Source organism: Phyllobates terribilis, unplaced genomic scaffold (assembly GCF_046119375.1).
Source record: "Phyllobates terribilis strain yellow unplaced genomic scaffold, ASM4611937v1 Scaffold_4__5_contigs__length_816908805, whole genome shotgun sequence".
Lineage (NCBI taxonomy): Eukaryota > Metazoa > Chordata > Amphibia > Anura > Dendrobatidae > Phyllobates > Phyllobates terribilis.
The window spans coordinates 641,899,323-641,916,559 of record NW_027362764.1 but is presented as its reverse complement, the minus strand read 5'-3'; the positions used below and the strand labels follow the sequence as shown (position 1 = coordinate 641,916,559).

At 41.2% G+C, this 17,237-nt stretch overlaps 1 protein-coding gene across 3 annotated transcripts in view; it reads right to left on the bottom strand.

Moving 5' to 3' along the window:
* Positions 1–17,237, bottom strand: part of CSPP1 (centrosome and spindle pole associated protein 1) — a 74,385-nt gene that overhangs the window by 7,283 nt on the left and 49,865 nt on the right. For all 3 annotated transcript variants that reach the window (XM_073679402.1, XM_073679403.1, XM_073679404.1), the window contains 13 exons: positions 14,477–14,595; positions 12,547–12,619; positions 11,755–11,872; positions 10,607–10,754; positions 10,285–10,422; positions 9,517–9,629; positions 8,814–8,963; positions 6,956–7,111; positions 6,054–6,158; positions 5,770–5,836; positions 4,100–4,226; positions 2,019–2,161; positions 141–284 (listed from right to left, as the gene is read on the bottom strand). In XM_073679402.1, the coding sequence (XP_073535503.1) occupies positions 141–284; positions 2,019–2,161; positions 4,100–4,226; positions 5,770–5,836; positions 6,054–6,158; positions 6,956–7,111; positions 8,814–8,963; positions 9,517–9,629; positions 10,285–10,422; positions 10,607–10,754; positions 11,755–11,872; positions 12,547–12,619; positions 14,477–14,595 (1,601 nt within the window). The remainder of the gene's footprint in view (positions 1–140; positions 285–2,018; positions 2,162–4,099; positions 4,227–5,769; positions 5,837–6,053; positions 6,159–6,955; positions 7,112–8,813; positions 8,964–9,516; positions 9,630–10,284; positions 10,423–10,606; positions 10,755–11,754; positions 11,873–12,546; positions 12,620–14,476; positions 14,596–17,237) is intronic.

Sequence of the window (17,237 nt, the reverse complement as noted above, 5' to 3'; positions counted from 1 at the left end):
GAAAGATATTTTAGAAACGCAATAAATTATATAAAATATTTTATAGTTAGACCGTATTTTATAGCTGAATGCTGAAAATCAGTGTGTAGAACAAGAATATTGAACTGATCATATAAATCCATGGCCAGATCCCCCCTTACCATCCGGGATTGCTGCTCTCCTCTTTATCTTGTTCAAGTTCTTCTGTTGCTCCCTCAATAGCGCCTGCTGCTGGATCTCTAGTGTCTGATCATCCTTCGGAGGGTCAGGAAACATGATCCGAACACCTTCACGAGTGTCAGTATCTGTTTGGAAAAAAGGAACCCGTTTATTGTAGCAGAAGCCAAGGGAACTCATATCTGCTACGAGAGCACCAGGCTTGGAGTAAGAAGAAGAAGCTTATGGTTAAGAGGTAGAAGAAACCTCCTCCTACTGCTTTTTTCTGCATTTTGACACCAAGCAAAACTATGTCATATCCCTTTCCAGTACCTAAGCCAAAACATAGGCGGAGATTCATCAAAGCTGTTACACCAGAATTCTGATGTAAATCACTTTGAAAAGTTGTACAGTTTTTGCACAATGCAGAGTTGCAGAAAGATTTTGTGACTTTTGACGTTTTCACGCCAATATAGTCCAAGTCCACCAAAATGGCCGAAGCTGAGGCAGGACATTGGGCACGACGCCACAGCTCATTAAACTTATGACGAGCTGTGGCTTTCCTTATGCCAGAAATCTTACTCAGCCCTTTAATGGAGTAAGATGTAGTGAAGCACACAGGCACACGCCACTTGTCAAACGTTCCTGATTCATTGAGAGACATGTGCCTCTTCATGAATCAGGCGCCTCTGACTGCAATACGCCACTCCACATCAACACTGGCGTGAATATCACTAGTTTTGACAAATCGGGACCATAGAAAAAACATCACTTTATAAATGTTTTCTTCAGGATCTTGCAAAAGCTTCTGTAGAGTGATAAAAGCCAGAGTGGGAGACGGGCTTAGCTTAACGTGACAGAGTCCAAGCTTAAATATGGTATTCCCATCTCACACATTTATGGCATATCCATAGAATAAGAAGGTGCTACCAATGCGACTTGCATCTACCTGGAGGATAGGGTCTCGTCAGGCGGTGACAGTGGAGAGGAGGTGGTAATCCTGTGTAAATGACTAGACAGCGCGGTGCAGCTCACTACAGCAGAGCAAGGCAGGGCCCCATTCTCTACATAAATGCAGGCTTAATTGGTGGGACTTGCATTTACCATACATGTCCCGGGGCTATAAATGTACATGACCAGAATACCCCATATGAGACACTTTTTCCAACTTGCTCGACAAGTGCGGAAATGGAAGTGGGCATGGTTTAGTGGGAAAAGACGAAATTAATCAAACAACATGAGGTTCTGTGACATTAATACAATGTGCAATACAGAACTCAACCTATCGTAAAGGGAATCTGTCAGCAGGATTTCATACCCCAAACTATTTATATGCACATGTCGCTCTTTCATAGACAAGTCCAGCAATACCTTTACATGATATGTTTCAATGGTTCTGTCTATTGGCTTTTTATGCAAAATACAAGACTGCGGGGCCAATTGATTAATCAACTCTTTTTACGCCACAAAAGTGACGTCAAAGCTTTGAAACATTGCAATTTTTTGTGCAACCCAAAGTTATGCAAAAAAGGTGCAATTTTGATGTTTTCGTGTCACTTTGAATCAGCTCTGCCAAAATTGGTGGAGTTGGGAGGAGCCGTGTCGGGATGGGCCACGCTCACCAGGCCAATTGATCGAATCTGCTGAGGGCTTCTATGCCAGGAATGCTACTCCAGTCCCTGATTGAAGTAGCCTTTCTGGCGCAGCGCATGGAGGCGCACGCCTCTTAGTGAATTCAGTGCCTCCACTAAGTGCCATATGCCTCTTAATGAATTTAGTGCCATGTATTTTATCAAAACTGATGTAGAGTGAGCTTGCACTACGCCACTCTTGAAGAATGCCTGTGGTTGAGTGTATATCTGTCATCTTGACTAACTACATACCCCTATATTTCAGGTCATTGAAGTCTCTGATATTCTGCATGTTCATATTCTCTGGACCCTTTAAGGACGGTCTCCGTACAGTAGCTTGCAGCCTCTGTCTGGCCAGATCAAAGACATCTGCTGAGGTCTTCTCCCTTCTTCTTCTAAAGTACAAAATGAATATTGCGTGAAACAAACTCATGTGTTTTTTAACATAGTGAAATACCAGAGGACTGAATTATACAGTGGCTTTCAAAAGTATTCACCCTCCCCACCCCCCCTGCATTTTTCGTGTTTTGGTACCTCACAACCTGGAATTTCACAGTTTTTTTGAGGGTTTGCTTCAGTTCATATAAAGAACATGCCTACAGCTGTGAACATTGGGTTTTCCTTTTATTGTGATGCAAACAGCAAAATTGGACAAAATAACTGAAAACTTTAGTGTGCATAACTATTCACCCCCTAAAGTCAGTACTTTGTAGAGCCTCCTTTTACGGCATTTACAGCTGCAAGTCACTTTGGATAAGTTTCTATGAGCTTTCCACATCTGCCACTGGGATTTTTCCCATTCCTCAAGGCAAAACAGCTCCAGGCTCCTTCAAGGTAGATGGTTTCATCTGGTGAACAGCAATCTTCAAGTCTGACCACAGATTCTCAATTGGATTTAGGTCTGGGCTTTGACTAGGCCACTCCAAAATATTTACACGTTTCCCCTTAAACCACTTGAGTGTTGCTTTTAGCAGTATGCTTTTGGGTCATTGTTTTGTTGGAAGGTGAACCTCCGTCCCAGTCTCAAATCACAGACAAACAGGTTTTGCTCAAGAATGTCCCTGTATTTTACACCATCCATCTTCCCGTTGACCATTTTCCTTTTCCCTGCTGCTGAAAAACATCCCCACAGCATGATGCTGCCACCACCATGTTTCACTGTGGGGATGGTGTTCTTAGGGTGATGCGCTGTGTTGGTTTGGCACCATACATAGCGTTTACCTTGGTGGCCAAAAAGTTCAATTTTGGTCTCAGCTGACCACAGCACCTTCCCTCCATACATTTGGGGAGTCTCCCACATGTCTTTTGGCAAACTCAAGACGAGCCTGACAATTTTTGTGTGGAAGTAAAGGCTTTTTTTTCTGCCCACTCTTCCATAAAGGCCACCTCTAGGGAGTATACGGCTTATTGTGGTTGTATGGACAGATATTCCAGTCTCTGCTTGGGAACTCTGCAGCTCCTTCAGGGTTACCTTTAGGGTCTGAGCTGCCTCTCTGATTAATGCCCTCCTTGCCCAGGCTTAGAGTTTTAGTGGGTGGCCCTCTCTTGGCAGGTTTGTTGTGGTACCATGTTCTTTCCATTTGATGATAATGGATTTGATGGTGCTCCGGGGGATCATCAGACATAGGGATATTTTTTTTTTGTAACCCAACCCTGACTCGTCCTTCCCAAGTATTTTGTCCCTGACTTGTTTGGAGATCTCCTTGGTCTTCATGGTGTTATTTGGTTAGTGGTGCCTCTAGCTTAATGGTGTTGCAGCCTCTGTGGCCTTTCAGAAAAGGTAAAGTGTATATACTGACAGACCATGTGATACTGAGATTGCACACAGGGGGACTTCCTGTCACTAACCATGTGACTTATTAAGGGAATTGCTTGCACCGGAAATTTTTAGGGGCTTCATCGCAAAAGGGGTGAATACATATGCACATGACAATTTTTAGTTATCTGATCCCATAAATTTAATTTATGTCTATATTTTTCTCACTTCACCAACTTAGACTATTTAGTGCTGATGAATCACACAAAAATCGGATACAAAAATATTTAAACACAGATTGTAATGTAACAAAATAGGTAAAAAGCCAAAGGGGGTGAATACTTTGGCAAGTCACTGTAGGTGCAGAATGCTGGAAACATGAGAAATGTGCTTGCACCAAAGAGCTTTTCCTTAGTCCTACCACTACAATGCACAGCAAGGCCACACAGAAGATATTTATATGGCCCATTCCCATCATATTAAATAAAATGGGTCATTCCACATATGAATCCAATAACTGAATGCTGATGTATACCTTCTTTTTATACATTAATGTAATTTTTGTGGTGTACAGTACCCGCTCATGGAAGGTACTGAATCATTATCTCGTTCTGTATCTTGTAAGCGGCCCTCTAAACGTCTCTGCTCACTTCGCAGCTGCTTCCTCAATTCCGTCAGCTCACTGATCACACTCTTCTTTTCATCTATTGGTAAAAGAAGCAAAAAACATTCTAATATTGATGCTGATTCAGGAGGCCAACTCTCCTGCTACAGGCAAATCACCAAAAGTGCAACTGACTAATTTAGAGAAAATGACAATTCCCAGAATGTCCTAAAGGTGTGCAGTTGTCACGGCATGCTGGGAGTTATAGTTTCCCATGAAGAGGAAAGTGATGACAGGGATTAAAAACATGAGTTTAATTAAATTAGGTAGAAGGAGAGGACAGACATTATTCATTATCAGCAAAACCAAAAAGATCTATACTGGAGAAAAGAATATAAATATGTTACACTGCGGGGGAAGGGAAAACCCTTTCTCTCTTAAACAGGTGATAATAAGAGTCTATTAGTAAATGTTCTCCAAACAGACACATATAAGGGAAAATAGAGAAAATATTCTTTATTGAAAAAAATATAAATATCATAAAAATAACAATCAATATAAATAATAAAGTACAAAATAAAGACAGCAGGGGAGGGGAAGAGGGGACAGCTAGAGCGTAATAGGATAAGGTGATAAATATAGCAGAGAGACTAACACCCCAAAAAAAGCATTCATGTATGACAAATGTAAGTGTGCTGCCAATGGATAAAAAATCCTAACACTGACCATATCAGATAATGATAATAACAGATCCTCTAGAGGAAGCTGAAAACATGTCTAACATAGAACCAATAATCCTATATATAAAATACATATAGGTAGGTATCAGAGTTGTTATATACTGTCAAGTGGACTGTGTAATCATAATAAATACGCAATGAGATATACATGTCAGTGAGTCAAAAAGACAGACATGGAGCTTCCATTACCTTGGGTCATGTCAGTGGGATAGGAGGCAGCGTGGGAGGGAATGCTGGGGGTGCACGGCAGGCTCGACGCGCGTTTCGCCCGGAAATGGCTTCGTCAGGAGGCGTGATATTTATATTTTTTTCAATAAAGAATATTTTCTCTATTTTCCCTTATATGTGTCTGTTTGGAGAACATTTACTAATAGACTCTTATTATCACCTGTTTAAGAGGGAAAGGGTTTTCCCTTCCCCCGCAGTGTAACATATTTATATTCTTTTCTCCAGTATAGATCTTTTTGGTTTTGCTTTTATTATAGGGATTTGCGGACCATGTATTATATGGTAGGCAGATAGGTTTTCTATGTTATTCATTATCAGGTCTGATGTCTGGTCTTTGCCTTTGGCTAGGAGTCCCTTTACTTCAATGAGCCGTCTATAGAAGCTGTAAAATGATTGGTGGTGAAGGGGCCCCTGCTGCAATGTTGAGAAGGAGAGGCCTGAAGATGGAAATACCATGTCATGTGCTAAACTCAGACTTTCCTTCTATTTAACAATAAACTGAATAAATAAATAATGAGATGCTGCCGGTATATAGCACATCAAGTGCACTGTACGGAGGGGGCCCACCAGTGGATTCTCCTGTTCTCCTGTCGGCTGGTCCGAACCTGGACAAGACTCCTAATGATGCAATGATTCTTTTACAGATATTTACTTTTTACAATGTGCTATACATACCATAAGCTCTGAGCTGATTTCTTCTAGCGGGGACTGGTGGGGAACCTGTCCTGGAATGTGGCTCACCCTGTTTTATAAATCAGATAGATATTAGTCCTCCACGATACAACACAGTCACCATCTTGGAGATGGTGTCATATACAGGATTATAAAGGGATAAGCAGGTAAATGTATAATGGACAATAAGCTATGAACCACCAATTTAAGAAAAGATTTTCTCCAGGAATAACTGAAGTCACTCTAGTTTATGTAACTGATGAAGATTTGCTGCGTAGAAAACATACATGTGCTTGGACTGACGCGATGCTCTCTGCAGTCGGCGGCCTCTGTGTACGGGATGAGAGCTTGTGCTGTAACGTTGGGATCACTGGGGACGGCTGCCTTGGAGGCTGCAAAAGAAAATACAGTTTAGTATGGAATCATCTATCAGACATGGAAATGCAGTGCTGATCACCGCACCAAATGGCTTTCATAGCACTCTGCATTAGTAATCAGACAGAAAGTGAATGTATTATCCATTCATTTTTAATGAAGTGGAAGCCTGTAGAAGAAACAAAATACTGCACATTCACCAATCCTGTCAAATGTATAGTCAGTCTGAACCTAAACAGTCTGAAAATGCACCACATTTATCAAAATTTACACCACCTGTTGGTTGGCTAATTTTGGTACAGTGTAGGAGCATGTCACACCCCAAGCGGGGCTAGAGGATGTCTCAAATGTTAAAAGAGGTTGTCCACTACTAGGACAGCCCCTTCTTGATCTAAATATATGGCCCCGATAAATGAAAATAACCTATACTCCCCTCCCGTGCCGGCGCTGTTCCAGTGGTGTTGGCAGTCGCTCTACCGTGGCTCTCTAGCGGTTGTTATGACACGTGACGCCAGCGCCCAATCAGCCCCACCTTCGTGCGAATTGAACATGAAGAGGAAGTCAGAGATCAACTGCAGCCCGGATTTCCTCTTCCTGTTTCCTCTAGCAGGTATCCAACCCTCACCGATCTTGTATTACTAATCTATCTTAAGAATAGTTTGACAATATAAAAATACTGGAAAACTCCTTTAACCCCTTCACGACATATGTCGTAAAAATTTACGTCATGTGTCGTGTCCCTGACATCTTACCCAGCAGATGATGGCTGATTTAATCCGCCCTCATGTTCCTTTAACATCATGTTTCCACTCACCCCCTCTTGTTCTTCATTTACATTGACTGCTCTCTCCAGCTCATATAATCGTTTCATCTCTTCTTCATGTTTTGCTTCCTCTTCTTTCCTTTTCCTTTCACCTTCTTTCCGCCTTTCATCAGCCATGCGAACCAGTTCTTCATTTTTTTGACGTTGCTAAAAATAATAAGAAAGCAAAAAGAGCCTTCATTTTGTGGCCTCTATTGCAAACACATTTGCTTTGTTGTGGAAAAAATAAATATATGAATTATGCATTATTATTGCAGAGGTTACACGTAGATATAATTTTTTGTTGTGTATTGTCAGACAATAAATACAGCTGAGACAATGTATTATTGTGACATATTACCATGTTTATTTTTTAGTACCCTTAGGGGACTTGAACTTGTGATAAGCCAATTGCTTATACTATATACTGCAAGACCACAGTACTGCAGTATGTAGGGTAAATCTTGAACTCCTTTGAAGCTGGCCAAGTATGCTAGAGACAGATGCAGGCTGGTTAATACAGCCGGCAACTACAAGTGTGGAGGGAGCTCAGCTCCCGAATTATCCTCGTTATCACATACATGTAAGGGATATTATGTTAAAGCTAATGTGTCATCAGAAAATGTCCTACTATATGAATAAGGTTATTATGTTAAATATATATTTTAAACATTTTTGTAATGTTTTGTTTTATGTTTCATAACAAAATCTGTATATTTTTTAAAAAAATATCATACTTGACGCTGGGGCTATTCTCAACAGGTACATTAGCAGAAATAGCTAATATCATCCGTGCATCCTGTTGTTACCCATCCTGTCTGTGACTCAAGAGCAGGGAGAATAAGTCTAAACATAGCCCCCTGGTGACCACTGTGAAAAGTGCAGGATTTCTAATCCAAATATACACACATAAACCTAATAATGCAGCAGCAGCACACTGTATATGTTAAGATGTATAAATACATTGAATATTTGAAATTTAAACTGCATCTATGCTATATATACTATACTAATAAAATTGAGGTAATTAGTGCAAAACTCATATGTACCCACCAGACACTCCAAAACAAGACACATTAAATTAATTCAGTCTAAGGCTGTTGTCAATTAGCATTGGGTACTATCTTTAAATTTGCCGGCTTTTGGCTTGGGAATGGCATGTCTGATAGAAATGGTTAGTGTCTCATCAGAGATATGTCACTTTTTCATGGCTGGTGGGCACACACAAATTGGCCAAGTATCTTCATCTATAACAGCAAAGCAGCATAAATGTCACATATTTAAAGTCTGTATATATCTTAGAGCATACAGTGTGCTGCTGTGTTGTTTGGTTTGAATATAATACAGTCACAGCATCGGTTCACATTTCCTTCATTCTGTGAGGAGGTGCTGGTCTAGATAGAAAAGGAGCAGCACCAGCCACATTGGTAGTTCAGAGCCTCCCAGGTACATACCAGTCCTTTCAATATCAAAAAATCATGGAGACAGCACATTTCAAGTGAAAAAATGGTAAATTTACTGGCCCATGAGGCAACATTTCAGTCCAACAATGGGGACCTTTCTCAAGCCTTGAGAAAGGTCCCCATTGTTGGACTGAAACGTCGCCTCAAGGGCCAGTAAATTTACCATTTTTTCACTTGAAGTTTGCTGTCTCCATGATTTTTTGATAGAGATAGAATAGATAAATAGACAGATATATAGATATACAGATAGATAAATAGACAGATAGATAGAATACTGTAAGAGGCGTCTACAAGTCTCCCTTAGGTAAACAAGCTGGAGAGATTTGAGAAACATGGAAATTCAGACAGTAGTTGTATCCATTGCAGCCAGTCAGATTACAGCTCACTTTTCTACCAGTTTCTTTTACCTCCTCTTCCTTCATTTTCTTCTTATTTTGCTCCTCTTCAAATTCTCGTTGAATCTTGGCCCACTGTTCAGCGAGAAGCTTTTCTTCTCTTTCTTCTTGAAGACGAATTCGTTCTCGTTCTTCCTCTTCTTTTCGCCTCTTCTCTTCAATCTGTATCGGAGAAGATTCTTATTTACCATCACGTGTGTATTATGATTATATCACTAGTATTAGTTACCATGTTTTTCCAATGTACCTTTTGAAAAACTAGATCTTTAAGGATGGCATAACTAGCTGAAACACTACATCAATCTGATTTAGAATCGGTGACAGCCCGGACTTTACACGGCCATAATAACGTAAGAATTACAGTCAGAATTCCCATGGTCAATAGCAGTTTTACTGAACTGAACTGAGATTATCATTTACTCTGAAGCCCTGCCCAAAAACATTGCAGGCACTTCAATTACTGTAGGCATATTATGGATTCCCTGAGACATCAATATATATATGGCTACATTTCCACCTTTTTTCGGTTAAACAGGATTACCAAAAGCTCTCAGGAAGGACAGATGGGGTAGGCTCCAAGGCAAGAACACAATGTGCCCTCTCTATAACCTGGACCTACATACACAACAATAGTCAAGGATCACGTTCACTAAAATAGGAAACCTTTTACTGTTTGTTTGAGCAATGAATGTGCTATGAGAGCATTACTAGTTACCTGTTGGCGTAAGAAGTTCTTGTAGGTTTCTTGCTGCTGCACCTGCTGTTCAGTGACTGGCTCAGAAAATATGTTGCCTCTTGCAAACTGGGAATTATTTGCAAAAGAAAACCCTGACAATAAAGGAAAGAATAATGAGTGAAAATCACAAAGACATCAGTAAAAATGAAAAAAAAAAACTATAACTATATCTACAAAGAAACTGCCTGGAACTTCATGTCACTGTCTGGGAGAATGGACTAGGACATTTACATACAAAAGGTATAAAGTAATATCTATCATGTTCATTGTTACACTTTAGTGGTAAATATTTTTTACATTTTAGCAGAAAGTGAGGTATGTAACATGTTATAATGCATGCCCATATCATTAATACACAAGAGCTACATAGGCAACACTATTGTGTGCAGTGCAAAATACCAGTCCTGGGAGTCTGTCTGCAGCCCTGTAAATTGCAATGCCTCTGAATAAATTAAATGCCTCCTAATATTTTGGTTGGAAAAGATTTTGAAAATGTTGTTGAAAAAGAAACTTGTCTCTTTCGCTTATAAAATGCATATTTATGCCCCCAGCCTTAGATGAAGAACAGCAGATTTACCATTGATCTACCAGACTGTAAGCTTGTGAGCAGAACCCTCACTCCTCCTGTAACTGGTGAACTATGAGTTACTCGGTAGGGTCTTCAATGTCCGTACATGTCCCTGCTTAATTGTAAAGTGCTGCGGAATATGTTGGCGTTATATAAATACAATTATTATTATTATTTACCTGGAATTTTGCCAGTAGAAGTAGTATGATCAGCTAGACTGGTGTCGACTGCAACAACTGCCCGCCTGTCTTCAAAGGCTCTAACGTCAGGATTTTGATAAGCATCTTCATTTTGCTTATGCATTTGCTTAAGGTCAGCTAAAATAATAATGAAGTGACATAGAATGTTATCACTTATATGAGAACTTTAAAATATACAGTAGTTTAAAGTGTTATTACACCATCTTCTTTTGTTAGCAGCCATGACAAATACATTAGTACATCCAATGCCAGGCAAATAGTACCAAGTGGAGCTCTGCCAGAAACCATAAAAGACACTTACTAATCAGATTTCCCTTCTGATCCTTCAGTGGGGCTCCTCCACCTCCTTTACCCCATGGGTTGTAGCTCTTCATATCGGCTTCCAGTTTAGCCTCATAATGTTCTCTTTCTTCTTTTTCCTTTCTGCGTCTGTCATTTCTTTCCCTTATCTGTACATAAAAAATGCTTCAAATTAGTCTTATAAAAGTGTTAAGATTTACATGGTAAAGCATTTAAAATAATTTTGAACCATTAAATGGTTATTCCCAGTTTGGACATTTAAGGCTTATCCACCGGATCCATGAATCTGTCTCAAGCGACCCCCCATTGTGCACCACTGATAGTCAATAGGTGGTCGCACATGTGCAGCCCCCTCCCTTCACTTGCATTGGAGTTCCAAAACCTGCAGAGCAAGAGCGCTCAGAAATTCTCATAATTCCCCTTCAAATTATTGGAGAGCAACACGTGGGCTCTCTGCATTGTGCAAATGGGACAACCCTGTTGTCTTATAACAGTGATCGCAGGTTCAAGTCCCCTATGGAGACTAAATTATAAGGTGAAAAGTAGGGCTGGGCAATTCATCAGATTAATTTGCCATTGCATTTCAGCAAAATTTTTATTTTTAACCAAATCGAAAATTTGATTTTTTGGTCCGCCACCTCTTCCGTCATCAGTGGAGTGGACAGTGTAAAAGGGAGAGCCCGGCCTCTAGTGCACAGTAGCTACATTCCTAAAGACGTGTCAACTCTTAACACCTGCACCCCCTTGGCAGGTCTCTTCGCTTCACTGATTTTTATACAGCTGACCTCCTTCCTCTCATCTTCTGAAGAGATGCAGTTATAAATCACCAGCCCAGCAGCTTTCACAGCAGGTCTCCTAATCTTCCTCTTTGCTTTCCCTGTCCACACCTCTGTGCTTGTTCAAATGCTCTTTTATCTCTGTGTGTAAATACAGGGATAGTAGTGCTGACTCAGGACAAACCACAGAGGTAAATGTGTTATAGCATAACTTGTGCTGGGTTTTATAGTTCTACAGTATTACTATTCAAAAGAGCTGTCACTCAAGGAGGAAAGCCTGCCCTGCCAGAAACCAGGGAGTAAGGAGACTGCATTGCTCTGAACTGCTCAAGAGCAACTTGACAATACTTCTTTAAGGGGTTAAATAACAAACCTGCCGTTCCAGTTCCTCCTGATAAGAAAGAACAGCCTCTCGGGTCTGTCGCGGCCTTTCTTCTGGAAATGCTCCTAAACTGGCCCCTCTTCCAGCACCCGGCCTCTGTTTATTATCTCTTTAAGACAAAAACATTTTATTCCCAACTACATTTTTATTGGTTTTACAATTTTAGAACATAAAAAAAAAAAATAAAGTGAAAGAATATATATAAGTAAAAGTTGGGTCCGACACAAAGACACGTAATTGGGTAATTTGACAGCAGTGCAGCATTTGTCTTAAACAGGTGAGCCAGGCATATGGAACAACATATATCTCTCTCAATAACTTAAAAAGGTCTAATAATACAGAGCCTCATATACTTGGAGCATTATTATCACTTCATGTCCTCGTAATCCTCATATCCCTATGAGAACTAGTACATTGTGTTGTGAAGGAGACTCCAGAAAAATTCTCCTGACACTTATCTTTACAGCATATAGGTCATCTATGGAAGATGGGGCTCCTGGCCTCTGGAAGAGTGCTATTAATCAGCCGCTGTTAGTACTGGTAAGTACTGTTGGAGGAGCAAAAGCTGGCTTCAGATTTCCCCTTATTTTTAGGGGGTATATTTATAACATAGGTGACCAAATCCAATAATTCAGTATCCACTTGAAACTCCGCAAACCCAAAAAGAATGCTAACTATTGAGGCAATTTATTATACTATATTATATTATACAAACTTATTATACTGCTGTGTACATGCATGTATCAGATTAAAAAAAAAAGTATTTTGATCATAGTTACTTACTGATGGTGATCTCCTGGATAAATCTGGGTGACAGGCATGTTAATACCTGCAGTAGCCATCATACCTGGAGCATCTGCATGAAGAGTAATAAATTCATGAGTTTATTTATAGATGATCTGAAATCTAACATATATATATATATATATATATATATATATATATATATATATATATAGATATATAGATATATATATATATATATGGTATTTTACATTTTCCTATACATACAGTGGGTACGGAAAGTATTCAGACCGCTTTAAATTTTTCACTCTTTGTTTCATTGCAGCCATTTGGTAAATTCTAAAAAGCTCATTTTTTTTCTCATTAAAGTACACTCTGCACCCCATCTTGACTGAAAAAAAGCTGAAATGTAGAAATTTTTGCAAATTTATTAAAAAAGAAAAACTGAAATATCACATGGTCATAAGTATTCAGACCCTTTGCTCAGTATTGAGTAGAAGCACCCTTTTGAGCTAGTACAGCCATGAGTCTTCTTGGGAATGATGCAACAAGTTTTTCACACCTGGATTTGGGGATCCTCTGCCATTCTTCCTTGCAGATCCTCTCCAGTTCCGTCAGGTTGGAGGGTGAACGTTGGTGGACAGCCATTTTCAGGTCTCTCCAGAGATGCTCAATTGGGTTTAGGTCAGGGGTCTGGCTGGGCCAGTCAAGAATGGTCACAGAGTTGTTCTGAAGCCACTCCTTTTGTTATTTTAGCTGTGTGCTTAGGGTCATTGTCTTGTTGGAAGGTGAACCTTCGGCCAAGTCTGAGGTCCAGAGCACTCTGGAAGAGGTTTTCATCCAGGATATCTCTGTACTTGGCCGCATTCATGTTTCCTTCAATTGCAACCAGTCGTCCTGTCCCTGCAGGTGAAAAACACCCCATAACATGATGCTGCCACCACCATGTTTCACTGTTGGGATTGTATTGGGCAGGTGATGAGCAGTGCCCGGTTTTCTCCACACATACCGCTTAGAATTATCACCAAAAAGCTCTATCTTCGTCTCATCAGACCAGAGAATCTTATTTCTCATAGTCGGGAGTCCTAAATGTGTTTTTGAGCAAACTCTAGGCAGGCTTTCATATGTCTTGCACTGAGGAGAGGCTTCCGTCGGGCCACAGTGATAGTTGACTTTGTGGAACTTTCTCCCATCTCCCTACTGCATCTCTGGAGCTCAGCCACAGTGATCTTGGGGTTCTTCTTGACCCTCTCTCACCAAGGCTCTTCTCCCAAGATTGCTCAGTTTGGGTGGACAGCCAGGTCTAGGAAGACTTCTGGTGGTCCCAAACTTCTTCCATTTAAGGATATGGAGGCCACTGTGCTCTTAGGAACCTTGAGTAATGCAGAAATTCTTTTGTAACCTTGGCCAGATCTGTGCCTTGCCACAATTTGGTCTCTGAGCTCCTTGGGCAGTTCCTTTGAGCTCTTGATTCTCATTTGGTCTGACATGCCCTGTGAGCTGTGAGGTCTTATATAGACAGGTGTGTGTCTTTCCAAATCAAGTCCCATCAGTTTAATTAAACACAGCTGGACTCCAATGAAGGAGTAGAACCATCTCAAGGAGGATCACAAGGAAATGGACAGCATGTGACTTAAATATGAGGGTCTGAGCAAAGGGTCTGAATACTTATGACCATGTGATATTTCAGTTTTTCTTTTTTAATGAATTTGCAAAAATTTCTATATTTGTGTTTTTTTCAGTTAAGATGAGAAAAAATGAGAAAAAAAATGAACTTTTTAGAATTTACCAAATGGCTGCAATGAAACAAAGAGTGAAAAATTTAAAGGGGTTTGAATACTTTCCGTACCCACTGTATATATATATATATATATATATATATTCACTAACAACAGTATATCCTGCTTTGAATGTATTATATATCACCAACAATAACTTTTCCCTATTAGATGAAATGATTGCTCCTTACAATAACCAAGGTTTGGGTCCAGCGGGTTGCGAGCTCCATAGTAGTAATAAGCATCATCGTAAGGAGTTCGATAGTTATCTACTAGAACTGGAGGTTGAGGAGGAGGCACGGCTGCAATCCTATAAAATATAAAATACAAAAAAGTATGAAGCCAAAGTGGTCCTCACGTAATTTTAAAGAGAAGCTGACAGCTGATCCATACTGTAGACAATGGGAAGCATACATCAGACATGCATGTTATACTTTCAAATGCTGCAGTGAGTGTATGGGGAGAGAGCTGTCAGTCATGGGGAGCAGGGCAGGAAGAAGCCTGACTTTGGGGCTAGTGATATGAGACGCTTAGTCTTCGGACAACTTTTAAAAACATATTTTATCTGAAACGCTGGAGAGACCCAGAGTAAAATATGTATAGCTCCAATAACAGGGAAGACTCTGATGTAGGCTGCCTGTGCTTCGGGCAGCATGAATCAGCTGTCAGGCTGATGGTAAGCATAATATCATGAAGGACTTAACATCAAAAGATTTTTATAATACACCTTATGTCAAGATTCAACTTTGGAAATATTGCATCATGGATTGACCATAAATAGAAAGTGAGTTGTCTTCTATTACATAACCCCTCAGTGTGGCTTCTATTTAATGTCATTTATGGAAAACTTTATTGTTAATGACAACTAGTAATGGTGCTGTTGTTGTTTCCCATAATGCCTTACGCCCCTTCACATGTCCGTATTTGCAGTATGTGCGGCATACGTTTTTTAACGGATACCACACGTACCCATTATAATTTATGGTGCTGCACACATGTCCGTGTGTTTGCATGGATCGTATGTCCGTGTAAACCATGCAGAGACATGTCCATTTTTTACCAGCAGCACGGATGACAAGGGCCAATACAAGTCTATGAGTCCGTGTAAAAAACATACAGCACACAGGTGGTGTCCATATGTCATTCATGTGTCATCTGTGTGCTGTACATTGCAAAGTATGTGCTTTCCAGGTCATCCCCCCGGTTCCCTCACTTATGTTTCCTTCCTTTGAAGTCCACACCATCAGACTCTTTAAACCCTTCTCCCTGAGAGTGGCTGTTGTGTATCGCCCTCCAGGCTCCTCCCACCAGTTCCTGGATCACTTTGCCACCTGGCTTCCTCACTTTCTGTCCTGTGACATACCCACCCTCATCATGGGTGACTTTAACATCCCCATCGATGATCCCCTCTCCCAATCTGCCTCTCATCTACTTTCTCTAACCTCTTCATTCCGTCTCTCACAGTTTACTAATTCTCCTACCCATGAAGACGGGAATACTCTGGACCTGTTTTTTTCCAGTCTCTGCTCGCTGGATGACTTTACCAACTCCCCTCTCCCGCTCTTGGACCACAACCTTCTTTCCTTCTCTGTCAAGAATTGTCTCCTCACCCGGGACACCCCCACTTACCACACTTATAGGAATACACGTACCATTAATACCCAGCAGCTTATGGACAATCTCCACGCATCTTTAGCCCCCATCTCCTCCCTCTCCTGTCCAGACTTAGCATTGTCACACTACAATAATACACTGAAGAGTGCCTTAGATGAAGCAGCTCCTTCTACACGCAGAAAGACCCGACACAGACAACGGCAGCCCTGGCACACGATGCAAACACGTTTTCTTCAACGTTGCTCAAGGTGTGCTGAGCGTCAGTGGAGAAAAAGGAGATTTTTGTGTACTCACCGTAAAATCTCTTTCTCTTAGCCTCTAATTGGGGGACACAGGACCATGGGTGTTATGCTGCTGTCCACTAGGAGGTGACACTATGCATAATCTGAAAAAGATTAACCGTGGCTCCTCTGCAGTATACACCCCTGGATGGCGTCAGCCTTCTCCAGTTTTGTGTAAAAGCAATAGGAGGAACGTAACATGGATAACATAACCATGCCTATAAGAAGGCAACTATGTACGAGCTCAAGAAAAAACAATATGAGAACTCAACATAATAACGGCCCGGAACGGGCAACAGGGTGGGAGCTGTGTCCCCCAATTAGAGGCTAAAAGAAAGAGATTTTACGGTGAGTACACAAAAATCTCCTTTACTCTGTCGCCTCATTGGAGGACACAGGACCATGGGACGTCCCAAAGCAGTCCCTGGGTGGGAAGCAATGGACGAATATTGTGTAGACAGGCCCCTAGAATTGGGGCACCGCCGCCTACAGAATACGTCTACCCAGGCTCGCGTCTGCTGAGGACTGGGTATGAACCCTGTAGTGTTTGGTAAACGTGTGTAGGCTAGTCCAGGTGGCTGCCTTATACACTTGTTGTGCTGAGGCCTAGTGCCGAATGGCCCAGGAGGCCCCTACCGCACGTGTAGAGTGTGCCGTAATACCTGCTGGAAGAGGAGAATTTTTGAGGCGGTAGGCCTCTTGTATGGTGGATTTGATCCACCTGGCAAGGGTAGCTTTGGAAGCTGGTAGACCCTTGCGGCCGCCTTCCAGAAGAAGGAAAAAAGAGAATCAGACTTCCGGAAGGGCGCAGTCCTAGACACATAGATACGTAATGCCCTGACAAGGTCAAGCGTATGCAGAGCCTTCTCCACTCTATGAACCGGGACCGGACAAAGGGATGGCAGTGAAATTTCCTCATTGAGGTGGAAGTTGGACACAACCTTCGGAAGGAAGGATGGGACCGTACGGAGAACTACCTTGTCCTGGTAAAAAGCCAGGAAGGGTCATCTGCAGGAGAGTGCTGTTAGTTCAGACACCCTGCGTAGCGAGGTGATTG